The sequence below is a fragment of the Cricetulus griseus genome (genome assembly GCF_003668045.3).
Source record: "Cricetulus griseus strain 17A/GY chromosome 1 unlocalized genomic scaffold, alternate assembly CriGri-PICRH-1.0 chr1_1, whole genome shotgun sequence".
NCBI classification, from domain to species: Eukaryota; Metazoa; Chordata; class Mammalia; order Rodentia; family Cricetidae; genus Cricetulus; species Cricetulus griseus.
In genome coordinates, this window is record NW_023276807.1 from 110,439,633 (window position 1) to 110,452,081 (window position 12,449).

A 12,449-nucleotide genomic window follows, 5' to 3' on the forward strand; every position below is an offset into this window, starting at 1 on the left:
ATACAGTTTTATTTTATTTTTAATACCTGGACATAACACCAACAGCCTAGACCAGTACTTCATCTAGTCTAATATTCTGTTGTTGACATTAACCAATGGTGGATGTGTCACAGGATAACCTAAACATATAGCATAATGTATATAATTATACACTACTATGTCATTATCTCAGATAATGGTTAGATTATATCCTGAAAGAAATGAAAACAAACGCCAATTCCCCTCTCTCCCTACAGATTCCCATATGGTGATGGGAAACCTCCAACAAAAGTATAAGCAGAGTATGAGTTAATGGTTTAGTAACATGACAACTGACCAAGAAATTATCATCTAAAATGAAAAGCTGCAAACAGAAATAGAATCCAACATGACCAAAACCTATTATTTAGAAGGGAGATTTCAATGAACTACAAATCATGATTCACTCCAAAAGAATTACTTATAAAACAGATGTGTAATTTTTAGTCAAAGCTAAAGACAAAACACTACAATTTCTACCAAAGGACATGCCATTTTGTGACATGTAATACTTTTTTTTCTAGACAGCTGAGAGTATTATTTTTAACTCTGCAGAGAAATGGCTTCACACCTGTTATGTAATGGTTTTAAATTAGGGATTAAGTTTATTAAATGCTCATTTTGGTGTGTAAAACTACATAATGCAGAAATCTAGTTGGAAATACTATTTCCTAAATAATTACAGAGAAAATGTATTGCATTTTAGAAAAGATAATTCTCTTGGTAGTATAGATAGGCATTGATTTAACAACCCTTGTACTCAGGAAACAGTTCCCAACTAAATCCTCTATGGTATAATTTGAATTCATTTTCTCTTTTTCTGACCTCAAATAATCTGGAGACTATCAGATCATACCATAATATCTCATGTATCTAAAACTTCTTATTAATGTCTTCTTTTCAAAATTACTACAAGTCTATGAACCAAATAGTGGTTGAGTCCAGGTTCAGTTTTATGATTTCTATATATCATAAATCATGTTAAAGAAACTGATCTCAAAAAATTACTTATCCATACTTTTTGTCAAGGACTGTACCTTTCCCTAATACAATACTCTTCCCCCCAAAATTATCTGCATTTCAGAAATAAATCCTAAAAATTCAGGAAAAGTTTATTTAAAAAATGGGAATGCAGAATAATTAAACTCAATCCAGGCACTATTCCTTCTTTAGAATAGAAAAAATGTCTCAAAGCCACTGGGACAGAGCTGAAGCTATAACCTAGTGTCATAAAATCTACAGCTGCACTGATGTTCTTAATAGTCCACGTTGCTTCCTGAATACCACAGAAAAGCAAAAACTACATATCAGTCTTGAACTTACCTTTACAAAAGCAGCAGATAAATTAGGGCAGAGCAAGCCTCAAAATAGTTATTGAACAGTAGAGGATGTCTTAATTACACTGTAATGCCTGAAATGAGGGTTCAATTCAGATGTTTGAAAGTTACTACTTAGACTGCAATGTGAACCATGTGGTCTACTACAAATTTCAGAGATCAAATGTCATTTAAGGAAAAAAAAAAAAACATGTTGGTTATTCATACTCATAAGAATTTTCTACTTAACCTCCAAAAGAAGCTGTTTCCAGATAATCAAATTTTTTTTTAGGAAAAAATGATCAACAAGACAGGCAAGTGCCTTTGTAAAATCTTAGCTTAGACCACCATAACAAAATACCAAAGACCAATGAACAAACATTATTTCTTATAGTTCCAGGGACTGGTAAGTACAACATGAAGGTGCCAGCAGATGTCAGTGAGAGTCCTCTTCCTGGTTTGATGATCAATTTATTGCTGTGTCTTTGTATCTCAGAGAAAAAAAAATCCTCCCTCCTTTAAGGGTATTAATCCCATTCATGAGGGCTCCCCTACCATGGCACAGTGACTTAGAAAAACCTGTACCTCCATTAACAACCACATTGGGAACTCAAGTTTCAAAGTGCTAGTTAGTTAAGAGGACACAAGCATTCAGTCTGCAAAAGCAAATGAACTTTACTACACATAAATAAGTAGTACCAACTTACTTTTATTGCCCACCAAAGCAACCAGGGGCTGAGTTTCTGACTCTTCGCTCACTGTCTTCACCACAGAATACCAATCTTCTAAATTCTCAAAGCTTTGATAATTTGTAATATCATATACCAAAAGGATTCCCTGTCACAAAAGAAATATGGAATATTTATAACATACTTTTGAAATAATATTAATAATACTTATAATGCTTCAGCTATATCAGGTATACTATAAAAGGCAGTTGTGTTTTTATATATAAACCAATTTTAACTTAAATGTGTTATTAGTAGAAACAATATCAAATGATCACATTCACAATAAATTCTAAAACAAAAGTATAATTTTATCAAAGTTATAAGTAATTTCCCAAGGTACCTGAAGAATGCTAAATAGATTCAGGATAAGAAAATCTTTCACAAAAAAAAAAAAAAAAAAAAAGCTGCACAGACTAAAATCCCACCTCTCACTTTCACAAGGTCAAACATTTAAACTTTTCAATAAGTAACCATCTGCTGCTTCTCCAATCTTAAATGTCTTCATAAATAAGATTCCATGATGTCCCTTGATGGGCAATTTTAGTGTTTAAAACAATTTTCTTTAAATGAAATGTGAATTTCCTCTTTTAGTCCTTTGTGCATTTAGAGAACAACTGGAGAGTATCCTTCCTTTAACAACCCCTCGTATACTTGAAGACAGCTAAGTAACTCCTTACCAGTATGCTTTCCAGAGTAAATAAACTCAGTCCCTTAATGCTGCCTCAAAGGGCCTATTTTCTGTCCCTTTAATCACGGCTGTTGATTCTTCCCAGGACACACTACATAGAGTTTTTTGACATCCTCTTTAAAATGAGCAATGTAAAACTGGACATACTGTAATAAGAGTCCAAGAAAAGCTAAATATAAGAGAGGGGTTGCTTCCTGTCTCTTATATATTATATTCCTTTTTAATTTATCCCATTATATTACAATGAAAGAATGAGAAGTACATACATAAACAAAAATAACAGAACCACATTCTTGATTTTCATCCAGTTTATGGTGAAACACTTAATACAAAAGTCTGCTTACAGGCTAAGTCACTCACGACATTCATGTCTACTTCTTTATTATAACTATTATAATCTGCTATTATCAAACACAGATAAAGATCTTTACACTAATCCTCACCACAGCCTACAGAGATTGGCATTATTATCCCCATTTTATTGATAGAAAGATTATAATAACCAAGATGACCCGGACAGATAACTGATGGAACCAGGACTTTAATCAAGGACTAAATGACTGAACGCTTTTGACTGCACACTCTATACCATGCACTTTGCTGACTGTTAAGGATATAAATGTTAAACTCAGTTTTTCAGGAAAACTAGACATACAAACAGACGAGTATACAACACAGCAGACACAGCAAGTAATAAGTTAATAATCAGTGAGCTTGGAGTTCCATTGCAGCTGCGATCAATGTGACATTATTGAACTAGGACACTACTCCAGAGCATTTCTACCCTACACATAAACTATAAATGTGAACAACCTTGGGATCCCAGACAACAGAAATGATAGCAATTAGTAGAGAATTCATTTTGACCACATAACATCTCTAATAATACTTTTAGTTTATATAAAAAAATTAATCATGAGTGTATTCAACAAATGGCTCATAGAAACTGCCAAAAAATTAAGAGTTGAGGGTTTTTTTAAGAGTTGAGTTTTTAAAATTATAACAAACTGGCTGCTATTATGATCTTCCAGTACTGAGCTTTTATTAAACCACATTGGCCCCTAAGTCACCTATTTACTGTCTTTAAAAGTAAATTTCTAGAGACCAGAGAGATGGTTCAAGGGCTAAGAGCACGGGCTCTTCTCCCAAAGGACCTAGGTTAAGGTCCCAGCACCCACATGGCAGCTGTCATCAGTCTGTAACTCCTGTTTCAGAGGATCCAACACCATCTTCTGGCCTCTGAGGGCACTACAAACATGTGGTGCACAGAACATACAGGCAAAATACCCATATGTATTTTAAAAAGGAATCCTACAATTAGATTTCTGGTGGTCTTCAAGATTCTTTTCAATTTCAATATTCTGTAATTTTAAAATCAGGTGTGGTGACTGACAGCTATAATTTCATAACAAAAGAGACTGAGGCAGATGGACTGTTCTGAGTTTGAGTCTACCCTTCACTAGACAGTGAACTCTAGAACTGTCTGGACTACAGAGCAAGACGTAGTCTCAAAAACTTTTTAAATAAAGTACCTAAGTTTGCCAGGCATAGTGGTATCCACTTGTAATACCAGTACTCAGGAGGCAGAAGAAAAAGGATCAAGAGTTCAAAGCCAGATTTAGTTACATAGTAAGTGCAAGACCAGCCTAGGCTAGATAAGAGCCTGTCTCAATAAAACAAAAATATAAATGTTGCAAATTTTACATAAAACCACTTGTCTGATTTATTTTGGTAACAACATCTATTTCTTTCATCCAAGATTACTTCAGTCACTGACCAAAATAGAGTTATCTAAAACAAGAAGTGCAATTTCAATTTCTTGAAAAATATAGCTATAAAACTGAACTCTAGAGACAGCCAATCCTTACTTTACTGACTCTACCTCCCACTGTAGGGAGTGATGGTATTTATTGCATTGTTTGCTGAAAGAGTTCTATCCTTGGATTCTTAATTGGGGTCATTTATATATATATATAATATATATATATATTAATTTTAATTAGAAAGAAAATTATTTTACATGTCAATCCCAGGTCCCTCTCTCTCTCTTTTCCTCCCCTGCCCCCCCCAATAACACCCTACCTATCACATACCCTTTCTGCTCCCCAGGAAAGGTGAGGCCTTCCATAGGGGGGTCTTCAAAGTCTGTCATAGTCTTTGGGATAGGGCCTAGGCCAACCCCCTTGTGTCTAGGCTCAGGGAGTATCCCTCCATGTGGGATGGGTTCCCAAAGTCCATTTCTATGCTAGGGATAAGTACTGATTCACTACAAGAAGCCCCAAAGATTTCTAAAGACACATCATCTTCTTACCCTGAATAATTAAGTCTTTTTGCTGTCCCACTTTTAAAATGTTTAATGAGCCTATATGGTTTAGAAAATAAAAATAACACCAAACAGATCACTTGAAATAAGTAGTTTACATAACTGTACATGATTTTTATTACTCAATGTGAATCACACTCTCATGGTAACTATGAGGTATTTTATATTAATTAAATAAAGCTCATACATGTAATAACTAATCCTTGAGATATTAGAACCTTTTGATTAATACATGAAAATCTTTACCCAATTTAGATGGAAGTTTCTGTCCTACCCAGTTTGTACAGCCCTTTAGTCCCAAATAAACACACAGAGGCTTATATAAATTATAAACTATTTGGCCTATTGCTCAGGCTTATTACTAACAGACTCTTACAACTTAAACCATGATTCTTATCCATGTTTAACCACATGGCTTGGTACCTTTTCTCAGTAAGGCTTCTCAACTTGCTTCCTCTGTGTCTTCCTGGCAACTCTGTCTCTCTGCCTTTCCTATTCCCAGAATTCTCCTAGTCTGGTGGCCCCACTTATACTTCCTTCCTGGCTACCGACCAATCAGCATTTTATTGAAACAATATGAGTGACAAATCTTTACAGTGAACAAGAGCATTATTGTTCCAACCCAAGTGGACAAACCCAAGTGTAAGACAAAAACATATACAAGTAGAACATGCATGCCACCATGTACTGATGGCTAGCACAATAGTGCATGACTTTAAACCTAGGATTCAGGAGGTATAGGCATGTGGATCTCCAACAAAGGTTCCAGTCCATGTATAATCCAGATAAGCTTCTATTTGGTGCAATTATACTCATTTACTTAAGAATTATCAGTAGCATTAGGTGGCAAATGGATGGAACTGGAAGAAAACATCCTGAGTGAGGTAACCCAATCACAGAAAGACAAGCATGATATGTACTCACTCATATATGGATATTAGAAATAGAGCAAAGGACTATTAGCCAACAATCCACACCACCAGAGAAACTAGGAAACAAGGAGGACCCCAAGAGAAAAAACACATGGTACCCCGAAGGAGGGGAAAGGGACAAGAACCCCGGAGCAAATTGAGAGCAAGGAGAGGGGGGTAGGAAAAAGAGAAGGGGAGAAGGGGGGGAGGAGAACAAGAAGGATCAGGAAGACTGAGACAGGGGAGGAATATAGGAGAGCAAGAAAGAAGATAACTTGATAGACAGAGCAAGTATAGGTTTAGAGCGAGGTCTGGCACTAAAGAAATGTTCAGGGATCCACAGAGATGACCCCAATTAAGAATCCAGGTAGTAGTGAAGAGGCTGCCTTCCCCTATAATGAGACTGATGACTACCTTGGTTATCATTCTAGAGCCTTCATCCAGTAGCTGATAGAAGCAGAAACAGACAACCACAACTAAACACTAAGCCATACTCCTGGAATCCAGTTGCCGAGAGGGAGGAGGGATGAGCAAAGAAACCAAGACAGTGCTAGAGAAACCTGCAGAAACAGTTGACCTGACCTAGTGAGGGCACAGAGCCCCTAGTCGTAAAGCTGGGGAACCAGCATTGGACCGAACCAAGCCCTCTGAATGTGGGTGCCAGCTAGGAGGCCTGGGCAGCCTATGGGACCTCTAACAGTGGAGCCAGTGTTTATCCCTAGTGCACAAATGGACTTTGGGAGCCCATTCTCTATAGAGGGATACTACTGAAGCCCAGATACACGAAAGAGGGCCTAGGCCCTCCCCCAAAGGACATGACAGACTTTGATGATCCCCGTGGAAGGCCTCACTATCTTTGGGGAGTGGGTGGGGGGTAGGTTGGGGGGGGCGATGGGGGGAATGTGAGGATGGGAGGGAGAAGGAACTGGGATTGATATGTAAACTAAGATTGTTTCTAAAATAAAAAAATAAATGAATTCTAAAAGTCAAAAGAAAAAAAGAATTATCAGTGGCTGCTTTAGTATTACAACTGCAGAGCTGAGTCACTGCAACAAAGATAATAATAGCCCGTGAGTCCTCCCTGAAATATTTACATCTAACTATAGGAAAGTCTGCCAGTCCCTACTCTAGACCAATGTGTATTTTTCAGTTATTCTTTTGAATTTTTAAGACTCGTAAAAAGATATACTTCATTCACTAACCTAGCTATCTTTTAGCCCAAATATTCCCAACACAATTAGATGTAAAAACTTTTTTACAATAGCCGGGCATTGATGGTGCACACCTTTAATCCCAGCACTCGGGAGGCAGAGGCAGGCGGATCTCTGTGAGTTCGAGGCCAGCCTGGTCTCCAGAGCGAGTGCCAGGATAGGCTCCAAAGCTACACAGAGAAACCCTGTCTTGAAAAACCAAAAAAAAAAAAAAAAAAAACTTTTTTACATGTAATTATATTTTACATTTATTACTCTGTCTTTATCTGTCTTTATTATCATAATTATTACTGATTATGACCTTCAGTGTTATATTAAAATCTGAAAAGCTGGTATAAAAAAATAAAATATAATACAAAAGAAACTTGAGGAGTTTTGGTTTCTAACATAGAAAGAATTTTGGTCATCATCTCTGACCTTACAAAATAAAGATCAGATTTTTCAGGGGCTCATCAGAGAACTGAGATTGGAGTACAAATCACTGCCCTGAACCCTGGAAAGCACAGCAAATTAATAGAGTACAGACAAGACCTTCTTCCCTGGATCAGAAGTTGCTGGAGATGGTAATGTAGGACACGGTAATGCTAACAACCTGCAGGAAACTGTTGCCTGGTTGAAGCATGAAGGACTCTCAGCAGCCCAGTCTTCAATGACCCCCCCACACACACTTTCACAGGATTTACCTGGAGGAACTTGCAGAGAAAAGAAAGGTCCTGGTTCTGACATGGAGAAAATAACCACTGCAATACTCTACAAAGCATTAGATGCTGAGGGTAAAGGAAAGTTTCCAACTTCTGACTCCTCTAGCCACCTTCTCCTTGAGCTGAGGTCCACTAAGAGACTGACATGTTTTCATTAGAACATAGAAATTTCCCCTTCTTCCATACTTTAGCATAGTATCAACAGAGCTTCAGGATAAGAGCAACTATAAGCAAACACTTCAAGTGAAAAAGGTTCTTTGAAATATCTAAAAAGGGTAGAATGAAATAAACAAAGACACTAGAGAAATTGTTATCTCTGGCACCTACAGCTGTAAGTGAAAGGGAGCAACACATTCAGGGCGAAAGCAACATAAAACTTCATACCAAAGGTCTATCTACCTGAATTCTTGTTATTTACCTCATTTTGTCCATTATTTAATAGAAAATTATAAGGAATTTACTACAGGAACTCTTTCCATGGGAGATATAAACAAAGAACTATCCATCCATATGGGGCAACAATGACAAAATAAAGTGCATCCAACAAAGTCCAATTTAAGGAACCAATAACCTTATATGGCTTACTTACAGAGTACAGATAAGATATTATTTACAGGAACATCAGTAGCCCTGAAACAGTCTATTACCACATCTCCCTCCAGCAGGGATGATGATGTCCCCATACCGTATGGGGAAGATGGAGTGCCTCTTCAGTTAGCCTTCTACATACTACATACTCTAATACCTTCCAAGACCAAGAGGTCATGTGCAATTAGGACAGAATTACATACAAATGGCAGGTAGATGTGGAAGGGACCTTCTGGAATCTCCCTTGAGGATCCAAACCCTTCTCCCACCCTACTCTTTTATAAAAGAACATCAACACATCAACAGTGGAAAGCTTGCCCTTGAGGGGCTCTTCTAAGGGATCACCACCACTATGGTGAGGATGCTTGAGTTTGCTGTTGAAGATGTGATCTCTCAGCTTCCTGTCCTTGCAACTATGTCTGCCCACTGCTATCGTGCTACCTCACTTCGATAGACTTTTAACCTTCTGGAACCATATGCCAAAATAAATTTTTCTATAAGTTGCTTTGGTCATGATGGTTTATCACAGCAGCAGAAAAGTAACTAATACAGTGCTTCGGAGATGAATAAATTTATTAAGAAAGAAGAAAGACCAATAATCTAAGTTATCATGATAAGAAACCATAATAAAGGCAATTTCAGACTAAAAGAAGTGAAGGGGAGTAGAAATAAAAAAAAAATAGAGCACAAATCAATAAAGTTGAAAAGAGAAAAATAGTACAAAAAAGTTTCTTTGAAAAAGCAATAATAGAGGGAAAAAAACAAATGAACAGTATTAGAATGGATAAAAAGTCATCGGGCTGACATCACAGATACCAAAAAGATATGTTATCAATTTTATGGCTACAAATTTGGTAATACAGGTGAAATGGAGCAAATGTCTAAATTCATTATCAATTTTTTTATTCCCAGAGCCACTACCATCAGCCTCAGCCCCCAAAAGTATCTTGGATAGTCAGTTCTTCAGGAAGACCCTCAAAGCTGAGTCTCTTGATGTTATCAGTCAACACAGGGTTCTGCTGATTTCCTCTAAAAACTATTAAAATCTTCCTGGTCACAAATAAATACAACTTTCTCAGAAGTTTCATTTTAACTTCAACTCAAGTCCCAGAACAATCCTGGCAACTATAAAATCTAATTTTCTTTGCAACACTATATCCATCTAAAGCCATCATCATTTCTCCTTTTCTCCTGTCTCAGACACCTTTTACCACCCACTTGCCATCATCTTTCTCCTGTCTTCACACCCATGCCACTCTTCTCTTTCCCGCCCTTTCCTTCCCAAACCTTTCAAATGACCTTTGGAAATCATATTTCAACTTTAACAAATGCTTTTTTCAATGCTCCAGTGTCTTCATTGTACTACATCCTCTCTTCCAGTTTCAAGAAGATATGACTTCTTGTAACATTCAAGACTCTTCGACAAAAATTACAAGGTTATTTTGTGCAGTTGTTTGTTTGCATTTGTTTCATGTATTTAATAAGCATGAGTCAGTATATCCAATGCACAGCATTCTCAAGGTAATAACTGCTGTTTGGAAGTAACAAACATTGGTGGCAATACCTCATATCCTTAATAAAATTTTCTCTTTTATTATAATTGGAAAATGGCATCTTAATTTTAATTATATTTCATATTCTTAATAATTTTCCTAGTGACTGCCTTTATTATAATTTTTAATTTAAAAATTTTATTTTTCATTTTATATACCAATCCCAGGTCCCCCTCCATCCCCTTTGCCCACCCTCCCCCACCTTCCCTCTTTCCCAACCCCCCATCCATTTCTCATAGGAGGTAAGACCTTCCTTGGGGAGTCAACAACATCTAACATACCAAGTTGAGGCAGGACCAAGCCCCCCCGCCTCCCCCCCGCCCCTCCTCCCCCCCCCTCTCCCTCCCCTCCCCCCCCGTATCAAGGCCGAGTAAGGTAACCCACCATAGGGAGTGGTCTCCAAAAACCCGGTTCAGGATCGAGATAGGTCCTGATGCCACTGCCAACCCCCCACCTCCCACCCTAACAGATCAAGTCACATAACTATCACCCACATTCAGAGGGTCTAGCTCAGTCCCATGCAGGTTCCCCAGCTATCAGTTCATAGTCTATGAGCTCCCACTAGCTCAGGCCAGCTGTCTCTGGGGTTTTCCCCATCATGGTCTTGACTGCCACCACCACCCCACCACCCCCCCCCCCCGACCCCTGCTTGTTCATATGATTCCTCCTCCCTCTCTTCAACTGAATTCCAGTAGCTCAGCCCAATGCTTGGCTGTGGGTCACTGCATCTGCTTCCATCAGTTAGTTACTGAATGTAGGTTCTATGATGACAATTAGGGTAGTCACTAATCTGATTAAAGGGGAAGACCGGTTCAGACATCCTCTCCATTATCACTAGGAGTCGTAGCTGGTATCATCCTTATGGATTCCTGAGAATTTCTCTAGCATCAGACTTCTCCCTAAGGCCATAATGGCTCCCTCTATCAAGATATCTCTTTCATTGTCTCTGGATTCTTAAAATGCAGGTTTTTCTTCCTAACCTTCAAGAGAAGTAATTTACTTTATTTTTAATTATACAGTGGAATTAATTAAATCATAAATACTATGCAATAACTACAATATAGTATACTTACAACCTATAAAAATAACACTACAAGTGGACTCAGCACATTGCATTTTTATATTTATAAATACATAAGAAGAATGATTAAAGAAAAAGGAGACCATGAACTTGAGAGTGAGCCAAAGGAAGGAGGAATATAAATGACTAAAGGGAGAGGGAAGACAGAAATAATATAATTAAGTTTAATTTTTAAAACTGTGAATAAAAATTTAAAGAAATGCCAGTGCAAGAAGGTTATAAATATACCTACGTGTGGCAAATATCCAATTTAAAAAATCATATAAAAGATAGCAGAAGGTCTCAGGAGTCAAGCTTTTAGATATAATCTGTCCCTAGTTGACAAGCTGGCACCAAATCATTTTGTTGGTGGTTAACAAGCAGGCTCATCTATGTAGGGCATTGGTGCATAAGAGCAGTTGTGTTCTACCTCACAAATGACTACACTTTATTGAGTTTATGCTCAGTGGAGCAGTGTTTGCAAACCTCTTAGATTCCAGGATGGAAAGAGCTATGAAAATGAAACATCCAGTCCTTCTCTGAGGTTTGTTATTAGCCTCTGTTAGCCACAGGTTACAGGGCACTAAACACTATGTACTGTGTATTTGCTCCTAACCACTAGGAAAAATAGCCTATAACATCTTACTGAAGACTTCTAAACATTTTAAAGTTAATTTAAAATCCAGGCATTTAACTGGAACTTAATTTTTAAAACTAGCTCTTGTCAAAACACCTTAATTCTTTCTGAAGGTCAATTCACTTGGTTTCAACCTACACTGTCCAATGGACTTTTGCTAAAGTTTATTGCTACTAGGACAAAAGTAAAGAAGGTAAAATAGTCAATTTTATCTAAAGCCTAGTAAACTTCCATCTTTCAAATAGATTTCTTCCTGGATACTAATGCTTTTAAAAAAAAAGTTCACATGCACGCAAGAATACTCTACAGCTTAATGATCCAGACTTAGAGAAGATAAATGAGAAATGTGCAAGATAATTCTATATACAATGGAGAAGTCAGAAAGCCTCAACCAGAATGCTAAGTAGCATATTAAGTTGGTATCCTAGAAGTAGACTGCCAAGACAGTATGTGAAAGTTCATGTCCTGGTAAAAAGTCACACTCACCCAAATGCTGGCATCCCTGGCTGAGGTATATTATTTACATATATTTTAACAAAACACCCTAACTGATAAGTATATTTTTATGTATTCTACATGCTATTTAGGTTTATAATTTCTGAAGAGCACAAAAAATTATTATATTGTCATTAACTTATGATAATTTATTTCATCTTCTCAGAATTCCAAGTTTCTTAGAATGAATTTCTTAGAAACACTGTACTACACTGTT

The 12,449-nt window shown here is 37.2% G+C and overlaps 1 protein-coding gene across 4 annotated transcripts in view; it reads right to left on the reverse strand.

Annotated features, from left to right (window-relative positions):
* Positions 1–12,449, reverse strand: part of Rab28 (RAB28, member RAS oncogene family) — a 77,753-nt gene that overhangs the window by 52,503 nt on the left and 12,801 nt on the right. For all 4 annotated transcript variants that reach the window (XR_004772353.1, XM_027387023.2, XM_027387022.2 and 1 more), the window contains exon 4: positions 2,042–2,171. Coding sequence is in view for 3 of the 4 variants with exons in the window: in XM_027387023.2 (XP_027242824.1) it covers positions 2,042–2,171 (130 nt within the window). In the remaining variant the exon portion in view is untranslated. The remainder of the gene's footprint in view (positions 1–2,041; positions 2,172–12,449) is intronic.